We start from the raw sequence: 20,976 nt of genomic DNA, 5'->3' as shown, positions 1-20,976 counted from the left end.
CTACACAGCGCAATCAAGCCACTTCCTGGCTTCTCCGAGCTTCAAATTCACAATGATCCTAGATTCTTTTCCTCTGGGTTCTCCACCGCCCCCCTCCTACAGAAAGACTGGCCCTGGAATACAAACAGCATGGCTATTATGGACATGGGCCAAATTTTCATATTTATAAAGGTCTAATACGGAATGGCTAGAGAGAAGGCTCAGTGGTTAAAAGGGCATACGGCTCATGCAGAGCAGAGAACCAGAGTTCAATTCCCAGCACCATGTCAGACTGGGGAGAGGAGGGCATCTCACGCCCTCTTCTGGCCTCCTTGTGGACCTGCACTCATGTTCACATATACACAGACACACCTGCATACAACTAATTAAAAATATAATCTTTGCCAGGAATGGTGGCGCACGCCTTTAATCCCAGCACTCAGGAGGCAGAGGCAGGCAGATCGCTGTGAGTTCGAGGCCAGCCTGGTCTACAAAGTGAGTCTAGGTCAGCCAAGGCTACACAGAGAAACCCTGTCTTGAAAAACAAAACAATATATACATGATCTTTTTTTAAAAATCCTAAAGTAAGGGCTGGACTTCAGATTCCAACACTCATTTAACAAGCTGAGCATCCTGGAACCCAAACTCTGAGGTGGGAGAGGCTTTCAGCTTAGGAGAGAAAAACAAAGTCTCCAGATTCAGTGAGAGAGCCTACCTCAAAGGAATAGGTACAGAGTTGAGACAGAAGGAACCTCTCAACATCCTCTTTCAGTCTCCGAGTGCAAACAGATGTGGTCATGCCACACACATGTGTATAACCAGAAATACATGAATAAATAAATACATCTTTAAGAAAAAAGAAAGAAAGGAAGGAAGAAAGAAAGAGCTTGGTCCCATGACTGGAGCTAAGAGTTCAAGGGATTATGGGCTGGAGAGATGGTTCAGCAGTTAAGAGCACTTGCTGCTCTTCCAGAGGACCAGAGTTGAGTTCACAGCACACGCCTAGGGTACTCAAAAGCACTTGTAACTCCAGCTCTAGGGGATCTGAGGCCCTCTTTATAGTCCTATGAACATACACAAACACACACAGTGACATACATAAATAAAAATAAAATAAATAAATAAATAAATGAAAGAGAAAAGAAATCAAATGCCGGGCCCACAACGGCGGTGTAATATAGCGACTGCTGCACTCTGAGGCCCGGAGATCGTGAATTCAAGGCCAGCCTGGGTTATTTAGCATGACCCTGACCCAAAAGCCAAAAAAACGTTTCAGGGAGATGGATCACTCTGTAAAATGTCTGCTGAATAAGATGAGAGGCTGAGTTTGATTCCCCAGGATCCACATATAAAAATCAGGTTTGGTGGTCCATGCCTGTAATACCAGAGCCGAGGAGGGTCTTTGCGGCTTGCTGGCCAGCAGGCCTAGCCAACACAGTGAGGCCCAAGTCCTTGCAACAGACAACAACCCCCTTTTTAAAGAAAAAAAAAAAAACAAGGTAAACATCTCCTGAGAATGACACCTGAGGTTGAACAGTAGCCTCCATGTGTTACTGGTGATGGTACGTGCGCGCGCGCGCACACACACACACACACACACACACACACACACACACACACAGGGGACTACCACCTCCACCACCAAACAAATCTAATGTTGATGGACCATCAGTGTCTCAGAGCTGGCAACACACCAGTTGTGGTTGAAGATTTTCCGGCAACACGATGGATTAGATCAAACAATTTTATAGTTGCTTTTGTTGCCCCTGCTGGTGGTGCTGTTTGTTTGTTTGTATTTGGTTTTTTTGTGGGGGAGCAGACTGGTGGTTATTTTTCCTAGGTGCATTCATGCAACACACAAAATAAGTAATAAAAATAAGAATAAGCCAAGCATGGTGGTGCATACCTTTAATCCCAGTGCTCAGGAGGCAGAGAGGAGAGAGGATCTCTTGAGTTTGAGGCCAGCCTTGTCTACACAGTGAGTTCCAGGCCAGCCAGGTCTGTCTCAGGGGAAAAAAAAAATACAGTAGAATAGAATTTAAAAAGAATAGAAATCAAGTAGAATAGAAAAGAACAGAACAAAAAATAAATAAATAAATAATAATAATAATAATAATAATAATAATAATAATAATAATAATAAAGTAAAATAAAATAGAATAGAAAGAACAGCACAATAAAATAAAGTAGAAATAATAAAAATGCCCAGGGCTAAAGATGGATGCCTTTGGTTCACAGACAAGAGGCATGACTGAGCTGGTCCTTCAGAGAGTGTGGAGGAGGGAGGGTTCACAGCAGAGCAGGGGCCGTTTCCCACAGGCCACCAACGGAACAAAGCCACAGGCCAGGGAACCGGGCCTCTGGCTCCACATTACTTTACCATGGGCCTCAGGCATGAGGAAGCCCGTCTCCAGTCCAAATGCCTTTGTGAATGTTGACTAGATATCAAGGGGTAAAGGCTTTGAAGATAGGGCTGCAGGAAGCAGGAAGCACCGTGGCTTCTCAGAGATTACGGCTGATGAATCAGTCTGCTCAGGTGGTTCAGTGCTCTCATTTCCCGCAGTCTCTCCTCCAGGGACTAACAAAATCACCCAGCACTACTCTTCATGGGGCGCTGCCCCCACCTGAGCATGTCTTTCTTCAGCCAGGCTGGTCTGTACGGAACAGGAAACTTCTTCAAGCAATTTCATCCACACACTGGTCCAGGAAACACCGCTGTGCATGTAGGTTTCAGCTCGAGACTCTGGATGAGATGATGGACAGCAAAGGCGGGTGGGTCTCTGTGAGTTTGAGGCTAGCATGGTCTATGAAGCACGTTCCGGGGGCCAGCCAGCGCTCTGTAGTGTGACGCTGTCACAGAGAAGGTAAAAAGAGACCAAGGAAGATATTCTGCAGAAAGCAGCAGATAATTATAAGCAACAGATACATAGGAAAAATAAAATAAAATAAACGCCATCAAATCAAGACTTCACAGCATCCAGTAGAGAGACATCTGGAGTAGCCTGACAGGGAGCAGGAACAAGGGGCCAGTGAGATGGCTCAGCAGGTAAAGGCACCTGTCACTAAACTTGACAACCTCAGCTGAATTCCCAGGACCCACATGGGAACCGATACCTGCAAGCTGTTCTCTGACCTCTCAAGTACCATACATAGTATGCATGATCACACACACACACACACACACACACACACACACACACATCAAATGGAATGATTTTTTTTTTAACTGTACAAGTTTTTTTTACTTAAGTTTTCTTTTCTATGTGTCTACACGAGTATGGGTATACACACGCACATTTGTGGAGGTCAGGGGGCACCTTCCAGGAATCAGAACTCTCCGTCATCTGAGTCCTGGGGGTTGAACTCAGGTCATTAGACTTGGTGCTCACTTTGCCCAGTGAGCCATCTTGCCCAGCCAGTCAACACATATACGAGGGCTAAGGGGTGAGAGGAAATTTTGAGCTGGGCCTAGCAATACAGCCCTGTCATTTCAGCTACTCAGGAGGCTGAAAGGAGGAAGATCAAAAACTCAAGGTTAGCCTGGGCTACAGGGTAAGGTCAAAGCCAGTTAGGCAACTTAAGAGAGACTGTGTCTCGGAACAAAAAGTAAAGAGACAGGTAATAGTGGCACCATGGAAGCAGGTGGATGTCTGTAAGTTCAAGGCTAGCCTTTTCTACACACTTCCAAGACACTTCAAGTTACATAATGAGACCCTGACCCAAAATAGAGTAATTAATCAATTAAAAAATTAAAGAAGGCTAGGAGTGTAACACCTGCCTAGAATCCCCCAGTGAGGGACTGGGGGTGTGGCTCAGTGGTAGAGCACCTGCCTAGAATCCCCCAGTGAGGGGCTGGGGTGTGGCTCAGTGGTAGAGCACCTGCCTAGAATCCCCCAGTGAGGGGCTGGGGTGTGGCTCAGTGGTAGAGCCCCTGCCTAGAATCCCCCAGTGAAGGGCTGGGGTGTGGCTCAGTGGTAGAGCACCTGCCTAGAATCCCCCAGTGAGGGGCTGGGGTGTGGCTCAGTGGTAGAGCCCCTGCCTAGAATCCCCCAGTAGGGGCTGGGGTGTGGCTCAGTGGTAGAGCACCTGCCTAGAATCCCCCAGTGAGGGGCTGGGGTGTGGTTCAGTGGTAGAGCACCTGCCTAGAATTCCCCAGTGAGGGGCTGGGGTGTGGCTCAGTGGTAGAGCACCTGCCTAGAATCCCCCAGTGAGGGGCTGGGGTGTGGTTCAGTGGTAGAGCACCTGCCTAGAATTCCCCAGTGAGGGGCTGGGGTGTGGCTCAGTGGTGGAGCACCTACCTAGAATCCCCCAGTGAAGGGCTGGGGTGTGGCTCAGTGGTAGAGCACCTGCCTAGACTCCCCCAGTGAGGGGCTAGGGTGTGGCTCAGTGGTAGAGCACCTGCCTAGAATCCCCCAGTGAAGGGCTGGGGTGTGGCTCAGTGGTAGAGCACCTGCCTAGACTCCCCCAGTGAGGGGCTAGGGTGTGGCTCAGTGGTAGAGCACCTGCCTAGAATCTCCCAGTGAGGGGCTGGGGTGTGGCTCAGTGGTGGAGCACCTACCTAGAATCCCCCAGTGAGGGGCTGGGGTGTGGCTCAGTGGTGGAGCACCTACCTAGAATCCCCCAGTGAGGGGCTGGGGTGTGGCTCAGTGGTAGAGCACCCGCCTAGACTCCCCCAGTGAGGGGCTGGGGTTTAGCTCAGTGGTAGAGCACCTGTCTATAATCCCCCAGTGAGGGGCTAGGGTGTGGCTCAGTGGTAGAGATTCTACCTAGAATCTTCCACCCTCTTACTCCAAAATCAGTTATCTTTTCACCATATTCTTCTGCCTCTCCAAAACCCTTGTTCAGAATAGTGCCAGAACACAGGGCCGCAGGTCACAGAGAAGCTTTTTCACCAGTTTGCTGAGGAAAAGCTTTTTATATGAAAACTTTCTAATGAAAATGTATGAAGTTTGTTACTTCATTAATTTTTAATCCAAAGCATATTTACTGGACCCAGCTCATTATCAGAACTTTTCTTTCTTTTTCTTTTCTTTTCTTTCTTTCTTTCTTTTTGTTTGTTTTTTTTTTTTAATTCGGGCTCTTCTAGAGAGATTCTAGAACAATATTCTACTGATGAGCCTCAATCCCTAGCACTGAGCCACACCCCCAGGCTCTCACTGGGGGATTCTAGGCAGGTGTCTACCACTAAGCCACGCCTTAACCACCTCCAGTCTCCTTTTATTTTTTCTTTTCCTATTTATTGATTGATTGATTGATTTACTTTGGCTTTTTTTCCATACAGGGTTTCTCTGTGTGTAGCCTTGGCTGTCCTGGAACTTGCTTTGTAGACTAGGTTAGCTTTGAACTCACAGCGATCTGCTTGCCTCTGCCTCTCCAAATTCTTGGATTAAAGGTATTGTACCACCCTGCCTGGCTTCCTTTTATTTTTAAAGGATGGCAATATTTATAGAGACTGAAACAGATCCAGGTTACAAACTCCTGCATGACCATTCCTATCTTTTGGAACTGAAGTGAATAGGTTGAAAACCTTTGTGTTATACAAAGAAATTCTTTTTAAAATATTTATTTATGTATATGAGTGCTCTGCCTGCATGTAGAAGGCCAGAAGAAGGCATCAGATCCCAGTATAGGTGGGTTGTGAGCCACCATGTGGTTGCTGGGAATTGAACTCAGGACCTCTGGAAGAGCAGACAGTGCTCTTAACCACTAAGCCATCTCTCCGGCCCACAAAGAAATTCTTAAAAGTCATTTTTATTCTCACAAGTCACAGGAAATCCACAATTTTTTTCCTATGGTTGTAAAAGAAACATTACAGTCATTGGGGCTGCGGAGGGTCTGCTCAAACGACAGAATTTTATGACTGGTGGTTATGTTAAATCTTTTCAACAATTCGTAGAAATGAATTAAAATATGTCAAACATATTTCTTTCCCTTTTTTTCAAGTAAGAAATTTTATTGCTCTGATCACCGAATCAGGGGGAAATGAGTTTTAGTTCCTCCAGCCCTTGCGCCTACCAACGTCACATTGTGCCTCTCAGAACCAAGTCTTACACTGTTATGAATAAAACAAAAGTCTTAAAGCACTTTCATTCATGATGATACTAATAACCCCAAGTTTAAACAGTGTACACCAAGAAAAGCAAAACACTTCGCATTTTTAATTCCCTCACCTGGAAACAAAAACCAAAACGCCTTGACAAGACACAAGTACCATTCATTAACTTAAGTATTTCTATAAAGGGCCAGTGAGCGTGTAGGGTTGGAGAGACGGCTCAGCAGGTAAGAATGCTTACTGCTCTCGCAGGGGGCCTGAGCTCAGTTCCTAGTACCCACATCAGGCAGCTCATAACTGCTTGTAACCCCAAAAGCCCTGACACCCTCTCTGGCCTCCGCAGGCACAAACACACATATACACATATAGACAGAATTAAAAAACAAAGCTGTGTGGTGGTGGTGGCGCACGCCTTTAATGCCAGTACTCAGGAGGCAGAGGCAGGCGGATCTCTGAGTTCAAAGGCGGCCTGGTCTACAGAGTGAGTTTCAGGACAGCCACGGCCACACAGAGAAACCCTGTCTCAAAATGCCAAAAAAAAAAAAAAAAAAAACCCACAATAAAAAAAATTTTTTTTAAATTTACTACCACCAGCCTGGCGTGGTGGCGCACGCCTTTAATCCCAGCACTCGGGAGGCAGAGCCAGGTGGATCGCCGTGAGTTCAAGGCCAGCCTAGTCTACAAAGTGAGTCCAGGATGGCCAAGGCTACACAGAGAAATCCTGTCTCAAAAAACAAGAACCAAACCAAAACAAAACAAAAATTTACCACCACCACCAACAACAACAAAAACATCCTTACTGTGAACGAATCTGTTTATAGGGGGTTTCTGTTGAAAGAGACAAAAAATTTCTATGAAGTACCTATTGTATAACAAACATAAATGGAACCCTTCAAAAGAAACTTCTGGGATTCCCCTCCCCCCATTTTCAGCTTGGGGTGTGTGTGTGTGTCTTTGTGTGTTGTATGCACACGCACATGCTTGTGTGTTTGCAGGTATAGGTGTGGTGACCACGCATGCACATGCATATGGAGGCCAGACGGAGCGTCCGGTGTCTTACTCTAAACACTGTCCCATCTTATTTCTTTTTAAAGATTTATTTCATGTCCCAGGCAGTCGTGGCATATGCGTTAATCCTAGCTCTGTGGAGACAGAGGTAGGTGGTTCTCTGAATTCAGGGCCAGCCTGGTCTAAGGAATCAGAGTTCCAGGACAGCCAGGGTGACACAAAGAAAGCTTGTCTTAAAGCCCTCCCACCAAAAACAAACAAATACATAGATAGATGACAGACAGATAGATGATAGATAAGAAAAGCAAACTAAGACAGCGCGCACACACACACACACACACACACACACACACACACACACCTAAATAAATGTAACCTTTCAAATTAAAAAAAGTTAGAAGTCGAGAGTGGTGGCACATACATTTAATGTCAGCATATGGGAGGCAGGGGCAGCTGGATCTTTGTGAGTTCGAGGCCATCCTGGTCTATAGAGTGACCTCCTGAGTTCAATCTCCAGCTCCCACCCACGGAAATAACAGGGGGTTCAAACAATCAAACAAACAAACAAAACCACAGTCTTGGTTTCCGGCCATGCTTAGCAGCTCCCTTACTCCCTGGAGCGTTCAAGTTGACCGAGAGAAATAAAACAAATTAGAACCTGACCGTTCCACCTCTTTCAGAGTCCTCCGAGTTCAGAGGGCCCAGCTTTGCATTTCCTCTTTTGACCCTCCTCAGCTTCCATCGCAGACCCACTTTTCCAGACTCCCGGAACTGGCAGCGTTTCCTGGGCTTCTGCGCAGCTGTTCCTGGTCGCCGTGGAAACCGGTCAGCCAATCAGAGCGTGCGGCCCGTACTGGCTGACGCGTCCGGGGAAATCTCCTCGTGCTTTGCCGCTGGGCTTCCGTGCGTTCTCGGTAACGGAGAGCGATGCTGAAGGCCAAGATCCTCTTCGTGGGCCCCTGCGAGGTAGGCCGGGTTCGGAGGCTCCCTAGAACTGGGGTTGTTCCCGGGAGGTGCAACTTGGTCCCAGCATATCCCCTGGGAGCGGCAGCTGGCGTGACCGTAACCGGAGGAGCTGCCAGGCATGGATGCAGTAAGTTCCACCCAAGCAGTGAGGAGAATCTTGAGGTCCCCGGGCCTGAAGGCCAACGGAAGTGAGGGGCGTCTCGTGACTCCCCCTCTGAACCCATAAAAGGAAGGTGTCTATGGGATGAGAAAACTAGAATTTTTTTTAAAAGTTTTTTTTTAGTTAAAAAAATTATATATATAATGTATATATGTATTTTCCTGGAGCAAGTGGCTATTAATATGAATTCCTACATATGTGATTCACATTATATGTCAAATTAAAGTTCAGATGGACAAAACTAAACATGCAAATAAGCTACCTGTAGAAGCTATCTGCCTGCCTGCCTGTGTATCTATCGACCTAATTTTGTTATTTGAGACAGCATCTCACATTGCAGCCCAGGCTGTCCGGAGAACTCAGTATGTAGCCCAGGCTGGCCTTAAACTACTGCTTATCCTCCTCCCTCTGCCTCCTGAGTCCTGGTATTATAGATGGATAGATAGATAGATAGATAGATAGATAGATAGATAGATAGATGACTATATGAGCCACCTAGATGAATTTTGTTAAAATTCAAGTCTATGGGTCCCAGCTCAGCAGCTTAACTTATGTTAGATTTTGATATTTAGTGACAGTGTCTTGCTACACAGCTCAGACTGGCCTTGAATTCAAGATCCTCCTACTTCAACGTCCGATGTACTGGGACTCTAAGCTGTGTCACCATGGCCTGAAGAGCCTAGGTATGGTCCCTAAGTAGGTCTGGTGAGAGTGTAGGAATTCAGATTTCACACACTATAACTTCTAATAACATGGCCTTCACCTGAGGTTATTGGGTCCATGGACCAAACATGAGAACCACTGCACATTCGTAGGTGAGTATATGGCAAAGGTATGTTCGTAATCTTAAGTTAGGAGGCTGGGGGTGTAGCTGGGTGGTAGAATGTTTTTCTGGCACACAGGAATCCCTGGGTTCAAGCCTGTGCACCACAGAAAACTTCCCTGGTGGCACATGCCTCGATTTCTGTATTTGGATAGTAAAGGCCAGATGACTGAGAGTTCAGGGTCACACCCCTGGCTCCAACAGCCAGGCTGAGGCCAGCCTGGGATACGTGAAACCTGTCAGAGGAAAAAAAAATTCTAATCTTGAGTTAGGGAAGTTGTTCAGCATATAGGACTCGAAGAAGGACTGAGCCATGCGCGGACAGGACACTACGACAGGAGGATTGCCACAAGTTTGAGGTCGTTCTGGGCCACATAGTGGTTTTTGAGGCTAGCCTGCCTGAGGCAGAGAGGAAAAGAAGGCTTAAAAGAAATGACAGGAGGAGCTGGGAAGATGGGTCAATGATTACAAACCCTGTCCTGGTCTTGCAAAGATCTGAGTTTGGTTGCCAGCACCCATGCCTGCTGGGTATTCACGACTGGCCTGTAGCTTCCAGATCTGACACCTCTGGCCTCTGTGGGCACAGGCATTCAACATGCACAGACACCTACACACGCGCTCACCAGGAATAACGGTGCATGCATTTAATTCCAGCACTGAGGAGGCAGAGACAGGTGAGTCTCAGTTAGGGGCCAGCCTGATGGACATAGTGGGTTCCAGGCAAGCCAGAGCTACTAGTGAAACCCTGCATTAAAAAAAAAAAAAAAAAAGGAAACAAGAGCAGGGGTAGTTTGGAGAAAGTTGGTGATACACACTGGTAATTTCATCATTTCGAAGGCCGAGGCAGGAAGATTGACAGTTGGTACCCAGCCTGGGATACATAACACGTCCGTGCCTCAAAGCAAGCAACTTAGAGAACAGAGTGTAATGGCAGAGTTTTGTGCTTTGTCTTGGGCTTTTTGGTGGTTTCGGGGGTGTTGTTGTTGTTGTTTGTTTTTAACATGTAGCCTGGAATCACCCTGGACTCCTGACCCTCCTGCCTCTTCTCAACCATTGCAATCCTCTCCTTTTCCTTCCCGCTTATCTTCCTCCTCATCCCTTCCTCCCATCCTGTACACTTTTACCAGCGCTCACTCAAGTTTAAGAGATTGACCTCTGAGGAATAATTTTAGAGGAGAGAGGACCTTTGTCTTACACAGTATTCATATACAGTATTCAGGCATATACAGGATGGTGTAGATACATAGAAAAGATCTAAAAGCAGATGATTGCTCTCAGGAGAGAATCCATGGGTGAGTGGGTGATTGAGAAGCCAGGTAAAAGGATGGATGGGTGGATGCATGGATGGATGGATGGGGGAGCGTTGGAGGATGTTTTTGTGCATTGTGTATTTAAATGCTGGTGCACCTAGAGATCTGTTTGCAGTCCAACATTGGCATTGGCATTAGTATGAAGCATCTCCTGTCTCCGTGTTGTATAAAAAAAAAATGTCCTCCATCACTTTTGACTCGTTAATAAAGAGCTAAACAACCAATAACTGGGCAGGAGACGATAAGGCGGTACTTCTGATGCCAGTGAGGGGGCTCCCACGTGGAGAACAGGGAAGGGATGTTGATGAGGAAGTCACCATGAGGACACAGATCCTGAAGAAGGAATAGCCAGGGCGAGGCTGAGATGGCAGGTACCAGGCCACGTGGCTGGGAAGTAGGCCAGGCCAGCATACTTGGGTTAGAGTAGCTCAGTATTTTCCTGAAGCTTTTACTAAATATATAGGGCTCTGTGTCATTATTTGGGAGCTAGGACAGGTATAGGAGAAAAAAAACTTGGATTTTTACAGATGGGCACAAGTGGATAAGTTGAGTAGAAAGGTTGATGGTTGGGGAGAGGGTAAGTGGGTTGGTTGAGTAGATGGGTGGATGAGAGAGTTATTGGGTAGTCAAGTGGGTGAATGGATGCGTGGATGAGTGGGTGAGTGGATGATGGATGGATGGATGGATGGATGGATGGGGTGAGTAGGTGTTTGGATGGATGGTGGATGTGAGTGGGTGGTTGAACTGATGCATGGGTGGATGAGTGGGTGTTTGAGTGGATGATGGATGGATGGATGGATGGGGGTGAGTGAGTGGTTGAGTGGATGGATGGATGGATGAGTGGAAACCTGGCTTGCATAGAGGGCTCAGAAAAGTTGTCTTACTATCCATGTTGATCTTTTATAGGAAAGTTGATTACTATCATAATGCAATTCATAAGGAGAAGTAGATGGGTGACCTTGTGACCCAGCAAGACAAGAATCCAAAAACCTGGGTTTCAGCATTGACCTTGATCCTCGTCATGACCTCATGTCTGCAACAGACTGGCTAAAGATGTGGAGAAGGAGCAGGGGAGGGGTGGTGGGACATGCACTTACCTGGTGGTGGTGGTGGCAGTGGTGGTGGTGGTTGTTGTTGTTGTTGTTTGGATTCTGGTTTTCTATTCTCAGATAAGTTAACTGAGTACCACCCAGGGTGTAAGGAAAGGCTCGCTGGGCCCCAATCCAAACTGTGCCCATTGTATTAGGGCAGCATGCTTCCAGACAAAAGGTCTCTGTCCTTGAGATCTCAGAGAGTTGTGGCCAGTCCTTTACCACACCTAGTCCCAGGCAGGCTACGGGGTCTCATTGTGTAGCCCAAGCTAGCCTGGAACTTGCTTCCTTGCTACCACCTGTGTGTTGGGGTGACAGATGTGCGCTGCCATACTTGGTGGGTGAGGGCTCCTGTGTGCTTTATCTTTCTGTTTTATTTGCTCTTCCTTTCACAGAGTGGCAAAACAGTGTTGGCCAACTTTCTGACTGAATCCTCAGACATCACTGAATACAACCCAACACAAGGTGTGAGGTGAGCCTGCCCAATCCTTGTCTCGAAAGTTGTGAAGCATCGCTCATCCCTTGGGTGCTGTATGTATTCCGAAGCTGCTTCCTAGTCACAGGTCCTGCTGTGCTGTTTGCGTTTTTAGGATCCTAGAGTTTGAGAATCCACATGTCACCAGCAACAACAAAGGCACGGGCTGCGAGTTCGAGCTGTGGGACTGTGGTGGTGACTCTAAGTAAGTTTCCTTTAACACAGCTTTGACAGGTGACTGACAAAAACCAGGGTTGGGATTAGATGGCTCAGTGGTAGAGCCCCTGCCTAGAATCCCCCAGTGAGGGGCTGGGGTGTGGCTCAGTGGTAGAGCCCCTGCCTAGAATCCCCCAGTGAGGGGCTGGGGTGTGGCTCAGTGGTAGAGCCCCTGCCTAGAATCCCCCAGTGAGGGGCTGGGGTGTGGCTCAGTGGTAGAGCCCCTGCCTAGAATCCCCCAGTGAGGGGCTGGGGTGTGGCTCAGTGGTAGAGCCCCTGCCTAGAATCCCCCAGTGAGGGGCTGGGGTGTGGCTCAGTGGTAGAGCCCCTGCCTAGAATCCCCCAGTGAGGGGCTGGGGTGTGGCTCCGTGGTAGAGCACCTGCCTAGAATCCCCCAGTGAGGGGCTGGGGTGTGGCTCAGTGGTAGAGCCCCTGCCTAGAATCCCCCAGTGAGGGGCTGGGGTGTGGCTCAGTGGTAGAGCCCCTGCCTAGAATCCCCCAGTGAGGGGCTGGGGTGTGGCTCAGTGGTAGAGCCCCTGCCTAGAATCCCCCAGTGAGGGGCTGGGGTGTGGCTCAGTGGTAGAGCCCCTGCCTAGAATCCCCCAGTGAGGGGCTGGGGTGTGGCTCAGTGGTAGAGCACCTGCCTAGAATCCCCCAGTGAGGGGCTGGGGGTGTGGCTCAGTGGTAGAGCACCTGCCTAGAATCCCCCAGTGAGGGGCTGGGGTGTGGCTCAGTGGTAGAGCACCTGCCTAGAATCCCCCAGTGAGGGGCTGGGGTGTGGCTCAGTGGTAGAGCAGTTGTACAACATGTGTAAAGGCCCCAGTGCTGCCATAAAGATAATAATAAAAACACAGCAGTGTTGAGAAATGAGGCTGTTGTACCACTCTCTCCTCACTTCCTGTCCCCCGGCAGGTTTGAGTCCTGCTGGCCAGCCCTGATGAAGGATGCTCATGGAGTGGTGATTGTCTTCAATGCTGACATCCCAAGTCACCTCAAGGAAATCGAAATGTGGTATTCCTGCTTTGTCCAGCAGCAGTTCCTCCAAGACAGTCACTGTATGCTTGTGGCCCACCACAAACCGGGCTCTGGAGGAGACAAGGGCAGCCTGGCTCTGTGTAAGCACCTTGGACTTTCTTTTCCTGGTTTTGTCTCCAGTTTTTCAAGCATTTATTTGTGTTTGTGTGTGTGTGTGTGTGTGTATGTGCGTGTGCATCTCATGCACACACATGCAAGCCCAGATCCACATGTATTTAGAGACTATAGATCAACCTTAAGTGTCATTTTCAGGAAAGCCATTCACCTTGAGGCCTTTTTTTTATACTTATTTATGTTTGTGTGCCTGCCTGTGTATGTATACATAACCTCATACATACAGGTGTTCATAGAGTCATGAATTAGCAATAAGGTGCTTGCCTAGAATCGCCCAGTGAGGGGCTGGGGGTGTGGCTCAGTGGTAGAACACCTGCCTAGAATCCCCCAGTGAGGGGCTGGGGTGTGGCTCAGTGGTAGAGCACCTGCCTAGAATCCCCCAGTGAGGGGCTGGGGGTGTGGCTCAGTGGTAGAGCACCTGCCTAGAATCCCCCAGTGAGAGGCTGGGGTGTGGCTCAGTGGTAGAGCACCTGCTTAGGGTCCCCCAAATATGTGGTAGGATGCATCTCAGTGACAGAGCATGTGTCCAATGTGCTCAAGGCTCTGGGTTCCTTCTCCAGCACCACACAAACAGAAAACAAAAGTAAGGACCTGCCAGTGCCCCATTGCAAATGGGCAGTTTCTTTCTTTCTTTTTTCTTTTCTTGTTTGCTTTTGTTTTGTTTTTTGGTTTTTTTTTTTGTTTTTTCAAGACAGTTTTTCTGTGTACCCTTGGCTGTCCGTAACTCTCTCTCTGGACCAGGCTGGCCTCGAACTCAGAGACCCACCTGCTTCTGCTTCTGCTTCTGCTTTACTGGGATTAAAGGTGTGCACCACTGCCCAGCTAAGGGGCAGTTTCTTAAAACCATTCCCTGTGTGTCAAGCAGGCTAAGGCTTTACAAGTCCAGCATGGCACTGGGTGTGTTAGCGCATGCGTGTAATCTCAGCACTGCTGAGACTGAGCAGGAGGACCAAGAGGTCTAGGCATGCCTAGGGTTACACTGCAAGCCCTGCAAGGGAGTGGGGAGGAAGAGAGTGAAAGAAAAGTGGTGTCCCGGAAGCCTGGGTTGTCACGTGCTAGACAGAGCTTCTTGTTCAACCTTCGAGCCTAACTAGCCTCATTTCCCCTTGGAGCTCCCCCCTTGAACAAGCTGAAGCTGGTGCACTCTAACCTGGAGGAAGACCCCGAGGAGGTCCGGGAGGAATTCATCAAGTATTTAAAAAGCATCATCAACTCCATGTCGGAGAGCAGAGACCGTGAAGAGATGCTCATCATCACTTAGAGGGTCCGTGTGCCGCCTCCTCCCAAAGGATGCCCGCCCCCAGCAGCCGGCACGCCCTTCTCCTTGTGGCTGTACAAGTGTTCCTTATGTGCTGCAAGCAGGTACCAGGGAGAGTCAGGTGTGGTGGCACCCGCCTGTGACCCCAGCCCTCCCGAGGCTGAGGGAGGAGGGTCGAGAGTTCAAGGCCAGCCTGGGCTACATAAGGAACCTTTATCTCAACCCTTCTCCAGAAGCAAAAAGTTGCCCTGCTTGCCTGTCCCGGCTGTCCCACCATAAACATAGCTTTCCAGCAGCCTCCTTAGTGCTGTATTTTCAGGTTGAGCTGGTTTTTTGGTGATTAATGGAATGCAGGGGTCCAAAGCAAAGAGGTAACGTGCTCTCTGGTGTCTCCAGCGCAGAAAGGTTATGGTGTTTCTTACGGAGAACACATGTTCTAGAGCTGCTGCTTTTGGAATGTTTGCTGTAAAAGAATCAACAGCGGGGCCAGTGAGATGGCTCAGTGGGTAAAATCGCTCGCTGCCAAGCCTGACAGCCCATGTTCAATCCCCTGAACCCACTTAAAGGTGGAAGGAAAGATCTGACTCCGCAGAGTTGTCCCCTGGTTTCCACTCACACCCTGACACACCGCTACACACAACATAGAACTGTGACAAAGACTGGCTATGGAAAGGCATCCTGTGCTTAGGAGCAGTTGTTGCTCACAGTGAGGTCCTGAGTTCTGATCCCAGCACCTACAGTGGGCAGTTCTGCTTGTAACTCCGGTTCCAGGAGAGCGAATGCCTCCCTGTGGTCCTGGACGGTACTGCAATATGCTCACACAGACTGCATTAGATACTTCCCTGTGGCTGTGCTAAAACGCGGTGACAAGGCGACTCTGAGAAGACTTTTTTAGGGCTTATGGTTTCAGAGAGAGAAGGCCATTGAGACAGGGAGACATGGCAGCAAGCCGACACTCATACCAACTGCAAACCCGAACCAGAGACAGCAAACAGGGAATGAGCCTCTCCTGACACAGTTCCTCAAGCAAAGCCACCCTCCTAAAACTCCCAAACTGTGCCCTCAGTCGGGAGCCAAGAGTTCAGGTGCCTGAAGCTACAAGGGACATCTCATTCAAACTCCCGCACAGACATAAATGTGCATAAATAAGTCTTTTTCTTAAAAAAAAAAAAAAGGGGGGGGCAATGAAGGGGTGGAGCATGTTGTATGGCTCCACAGACCACCATGTGCTTAGACTCCCCCCCCCAATGAGGAGGGGTTGGGGGGTGGGTACTGGGGCGTGGTTTAGAAACAGCTCTAGCTCAGTCAGCATGTAGGAAACCTTCAATTCCATTTTAGAACTGAAAAGAAAAAAAAATCAACAATACAAAGTGTCTTTATAAAGGAATGCAAGGGCTAGGAGATGGCCCAGTTGGTAGAGCACTTGACTTGCAAGCATGGGGAGCTGAGTTCAATCCCCAAAACCCAAGTAAAAAAACTGGGCATTGTGCCATGTACTTGTAATCCCAGCCCTGGGGAGGCAGGGACAGGCAGATTCCTGGGGCTTGCTGGCCAAGCAGCTTCCTCTGTTTTGTGAGCTTCAAGCCCACGGAAGATCCTTTCTCAAAAATAAAGGCGCAGGCTGGTGAGGCAGCTCGCTGGTCGGTGGGCCTGCCGCACAAGCGCGGGGAACTAGATTCAGGGCCCCAGACCGCATAAGACTTCAGGCAAGCATGGCAGCTGCCTGTAATCCCAGGACAGGAGGAGCAAAGACAGTCTCCAGGGCAAGCTGGCTGCCTAGGCGAGCTGGAGTATGCCCCCTCCGGGTTCAGCTAGAGACCCTGACTTCAGTAAAGTGGGGTGTGATCAAGGAACATCTATCATCAGCTTTGGGCCCCCAAAGACATGCATGCACGCACACGCGCACACACACAGAGTCACGTGCACAGGAGGTTATCCTCTGGGCCTCACACACATGTGCACACACATGCACTCACATACAAAGGAAACTGGTTGTCTTGGCTCACGGTTGGAACCACAGCTGCGAGGACGTAAAAGCAGGAGAAACAGGACTTCACCTCAGCCTCAGCCAGATAACAGTTTCAAGGCTAGCCTGGGCTACACAAGACCCTGGATCCTTTCTAAATGACAAGCAAAACCAGGATGTATGAGATCTGCTGGTGACAATTTGTGACAGGTTTCCAGGATTAGGTTCCGGCATTCACCGCAGTCCCCGTTCTCGCTAACTCGATGGAACGTTACTAACATTAACAAGAAAGGCTGGTGAGGTGGCTCAGTGGGTGATGGAGTGAGCTGTCAAGCCTGAGGACCTGAGTTTGGTCCACAGAACCCCCGTGGTGGCAGGGAGGAGCCAACTTGTGCAGTCTGTCCTCTGACCCCCCCCCCCCCACGCACACACCCCGGCATGCTTGCAAGTGTGCACAGACACACACAGAGACTCAGAAAATAAAATAAGTAAATACTTTTTCTCTCATCATTTTGAGACTCCGTTCTTAATAATGGAGTTCAGAAGTCGAACATTGACACCTCCTGGGTCCAAAACAAGGTGCCATCAGGGCCATACTTACTCTGGACAAGCTAAGAGAGTTCCTGTTGTTTTAGTTGTTGTTCTTTGGGGGGCACAGGGTTGTTTTGAGACAGATCTCACTGTGTAGCCCTGGCTGGCTTGGAACTCACTCTGTAGACCAGGCTAGCCATGAACTCAGAGATCTGCCTGCCTCTCCCTCCCTAGTACTGGGATTAAAGGCATGTGCCAGCTCTAAAGCTTGCTTGTTTCTTGCCACTGTTGGCCTCTAGTGGTTGCCTGCATTCCTCTGTCTGTGGTAGTATCACTCCTGTAGTCCAAGGAGACCCAACAGGAGAGACAGGGATAGGATTGAGCCCAGACCGCTGCTTTCCCACTGTTTCATAATTGAGTGACTATCAATTGTGCCATCCTCAGGGACCAGACCTAGGAAAGAAATAGCCACCACAGTGCTGTGGCGAATCTTGAATCTTGAATGGCCCAAAGGCCCAAGTGTTAAAAACCCTGGTCATCAGCCCGCTGCTATTGGAAGATGCTTTGAGCAGTCAGTCCTAACATGAGGTTTTAGGTCACAGGGAGCATGTCCTTGAAGGAGACCATGGGATGCCAGGCTCTCATGTGCTTTTCTGTGGCCACATGGGGGAGATTGTCCCACCTTCTGCTTCCAGTGTGGTATGTCTCCACAGGCCTAAACACAGCCCAACACCAACTGACCCCTGGGGACCAGGAGCCAAAGAGCAACTTTCTCTCTCAAAGTCGCCTCGGGTATTTTGTTACAGTAACAGAAAACTGGGAACAACAGCAGGGTAAATAAGGACCCAGTCAGAAAATGGATTATATGTGTTTTCCAGGAAGAATTAGCATCATGTTACTTTAAATCAATAAGGTGACAGGGAGTATTCTGAAGCACTGTCCATTGTACAGAAAACAGTGTTTGGCTTACACTTCAATTTGAATGTCCATTTCTTAAAGTTGATCAGGTCCTGGAGATATTCTGGATGTAAGGTCAGCTAAATGGCTTTAACAAAAGTCATTAAGTCACAGAGCACATAGATCCATGTTTTGTGTGTATATGTGTGGTGCATGGCAGCAGGAGGTCCCTAGGTCTGTTTTAAAAGCCAAAATTAAATGGCTGGAGAGATCAGCCATACTTGCTGCTCTTGCAAAGGACTTGGCAACTCACAAACATCTATAGCCTCACCTCCAGAGGATCTGATGCCCTCTTCTGGCCTCTGTGGGCACTGCACCTATGTGGTACACATACATGCATGCAGGCAAACACTCTTGCACATTAAAAGAAAAAGAAAACTAAGTCACCTGGTCTACAGAAAAAACTCAAATCCAACCCAGACAACTTAGTGAGATGCTGTCTCAAAATAAAAAGAAGGCTGAAGCTGTACCTCAGTGTAACGTACTCTCCTAGAATCCTCCAGGCTGGAGCTGGGGACATAGTTCAGCTGTAAACCGTTTGCCTGACATAGAAGGGCCCTAGAAACACACACACACACACACACACACACACACACACACACACACACACACACACGAGACACTGAATGTGGGAAGGCTTTCTTGCTTCTAATATGAAGAGACTGTGGATTTGATGTGACTTTGCTAGATCAGTGAAATGGTTCTCCTAGTGTTACGACAGGAGCAGTTTTTTCTGCTGTGGTTACAGCCAGTGGCATTGTATGAGGCAACTGTTCCCACTGCAGAAGGAAGAGCTCCCGGCGCTCTGAAATGAGAAACATCCTTTATTCTTTCTGCGTTCTCTCTCTTTCTTAGTTCGTTCCAACTCAGGCTTTTGGGGGGATTTTTTTTTCTTGAGCCTTGTATAGTCCAAGCTGATCTCAAACTCCCTTTGTGGCAAAGGATAACCTTGAATTCCTGATCCTGCTGTCCCCACTTCCCACACTCTAAGATCACAGGCAGGCACTGCTGTGCCCTGTGTGTGTGATGCTGAGATTGGTGGGCTCCTAGTAGGCTAGCCTTCTCCCTATCGATGGGCTCCTGGTAGGCTAGCGCTCTCCCTATCGATGGGCTCCTGGTAGGCTAGCGCTCTGCCTATCAGGTTCCAGGCCTCTGTCCAGTTCTCCATATAGACTTTAAACACACCTCTTGCTTCCAGAGCCTCAGGGTGGGCTTGCTCTCCAGCTCAGGTCTGCCTGAGAATCAGGAGATTCTAGCTGCTCAACCTGTGAAAACCATGTATTTCTTAGCAGAGGTCTGTGCCAAGTTTCTACTTGTAGAAACCTGTTGCAACCACACATCAAGAATACATCTCCTTGGGAGCCGGGGAGATGGCTCAGTCGGTAGACATCTGCTGTGAAAGCCTGGGGACCCGAGTTTGGATCCGTAGCCTTGATGTACAACAGCCTGGCATGCTGGTGGCTGAGACAGCACCTGCTGGCAGCCAATTAACCAAATTGTGTGTGTGTGTGTGTGTGTGTGTGTGTGTGTGTGTGTGTGTATGTGTGTGTGTGTACTGGCAAGATGGCTTGGTGGTAGAGTGAGGGGGGTTGTTTTTGCTTTTTCGACACAAGGTTTCTCTGTGTAGCCTTGGCTGCGTTGGACTCACTTTGTAGACCAGGCTGGCCTTGAACTCACAGAGATTCCGCCTGCCTCTGCCTCCCAGAGAATAGTGGTCAAGTGTTTGATGAGCAGAGTTTGGATTCCCAGCATTCACACACAAGCCAGGCACTGAGGCACCCCTGGAGGGAGCGGGCAGAGATGAGGGACCTCCGTGGCTTGCTGGCCAGCCAGTTTAGCAAATCAGCAAGCTGAAGGTAGGAAAGTGATTGAGGAAGAAAGGTGGCCTGGAGCTCTGCACTGCATGTACATGCACAGACATGTGCACCTGCACACACAGGCCAGAAGAGGGCATCTGACCCCACGGACTAGCCAGCAGATTATATAAGAGGGGGAAACAAGTCACCTAAACTTCAGTCTTGCCCCTCTGGTCAGGGGGTTGGCCTTGTCTCTTGGGATTCCAGTCTCCTTAATTACCGCCTCTCAGAGTGTAGCAAGGGCAGGATTCACATACCAAGGCCTAGCATTTCTCCTGTGTCCTGGAGTGGACCTCTAGTTGAAGGTTAACTCGGAACAAACAAGCCATTAGCAGTCTAAGATTTCTTCCTACAGAAACGCTTACCTTATAGGTATGACGTGTGTCTATCAATCCTATTGGCCACAGGTTACTTTGGTCTGCTTTTGTGTACAACAAACCTTACAGTAATATGGTTGAAGGCAGGCCAGCCAGGTGCAAGCTCCACTTAGGAAATGCAGTGTCTGAAACAGCTCCGAGGGTTGAACATATAAAGAAGGGACTTATGAGTACTAGTTACTCTAAGTACTTATGAGGCAAATTCTGTGTTTGAATGTCAAGATGCGAGAAAAATTTTATCCCCTTAAATGCGTGACCAGTAATCAATAGACTACATTTCCCATAGCCCTTGGGGCAGCTTCGCTTGCACTTCCCAGAGGGCTTTTCGCCCTGTGCTGTAGTCCTGAGCATCCGTGGGAAGAAGGGGTGCTGTACCCGTAAACATTGTTTAAGTCAAACATCGTACATCGTGTTTTGTCCTTCTTCGTTCCCCTAATCTGGCTTTTGCTTCTTTACTTGCTGGCTTCCGGAACCCAAATAATCTGGTAAAGGTCTCTGTGGCAACAGCCCCGGTTACCAGTACTACTACTAGAAGCAGGAAATTATGCCTACCGGAGCATTCTGGGAGTTGTAGTTCTGGCTCCCTTAAAGACGATGGCTTGTCTTGCTCCGCTTCTTCCCCACTCCTACCCCCGCACCAGAAGTGAGCGTCAGGTGGTGCTGAGCGCGTGGACAGGGTGAAAGCTGTGAGGGTTGGTAACAGCCCTGCGTACGATCCCTTTGCAGACCAACAATGACCGCGGAGCCAATGAATTTCCTGTCGCGAGCCTAGCCGGCCGGCCTGGTAACCAGTTAGCCGCTG

At 48.7% G+C, this 20,976-nt stretch overlaps 1 protein-coding gene and 1 long non-coding RNA gene across 5 annotated transcripts; one reads left to right on the top strand and one right to left on the bottom strand.

Moving 5' to 3' along the window:
- Positions 1-7,847: 7,847 nt before the first annotated feature.
- On the top strand, positions 7,848-16,963 carry IFT22 (intraflagellar transport 22). 4 transcript variants are annotated; one of them, XM_084764794.1, is made up of 6 exons: positions 7,901-8,005; positions 8,759-8,848; positions 11,785-11,861; positions 11,980-12,069; positions 12,993-13,195; positions 14,342-16,963. In XM_084764794.1, exons 5-6 carry the CDS (start codon positions 13,018-13,020, stop codon positions 14,488-14,490), a joined length of 327 nt encoding a protein of 108 aa, XP_084620920.1. In that variant the 5' UTR covers positions 7,901-8,005; positions 8,759-8,848; positions 11,785-11,861; positions 11,980-12,069; positions 12,993-13,017; the 3' UTR covers positions 14,491-16,963. The 4 variants fall into 4 exon arrangements, with proteins under 4 accessions (XP_084620917.1, XP_084620920.1, XP_084620919.1 ...); XM_084764791.1 differs by lacking the exon at positions 8,759-8,848 and having other exon boundaries at positions 7,848-8,005; XM_084764793.1 differs by lacking the exons at positions 7,901-8,005; positions 8,759-8,848 and adding an exon at positions 8,013-8,132.
- LOC311587696 lies at positions 14,814-20,974 on the bottom strand. The gene is made up of 3 exons (XR_014775946.1): positions 20,727-20,974; positions 20,163-20,299; positions 14,814-14,950 (listed from the first exon to the last, which is right to left on the bottom strand). It is a non-coding gene; the product is annotated as an uncharacterized lncRNA (long non-coding RNA).
- Between the last annotated feature and the right edge of the window lie 2 nt (positions 20,975-20,976).

Source organism: Acomys minous, assembly GCF_964271855.1.
Source record: "Acomys minous genome assembly, chromosome: 16".
In the NCBI taxonomy this organism is placed as follows: domain Eukaryota; kingdom Metazoa; phylum Chordata; class Mammalia; order Rodentia; family Muridae; genus Acomys; species Acomys minous.
This window is presented reverse-complemented; position numbering and strand designations above follow the sequence as displayed.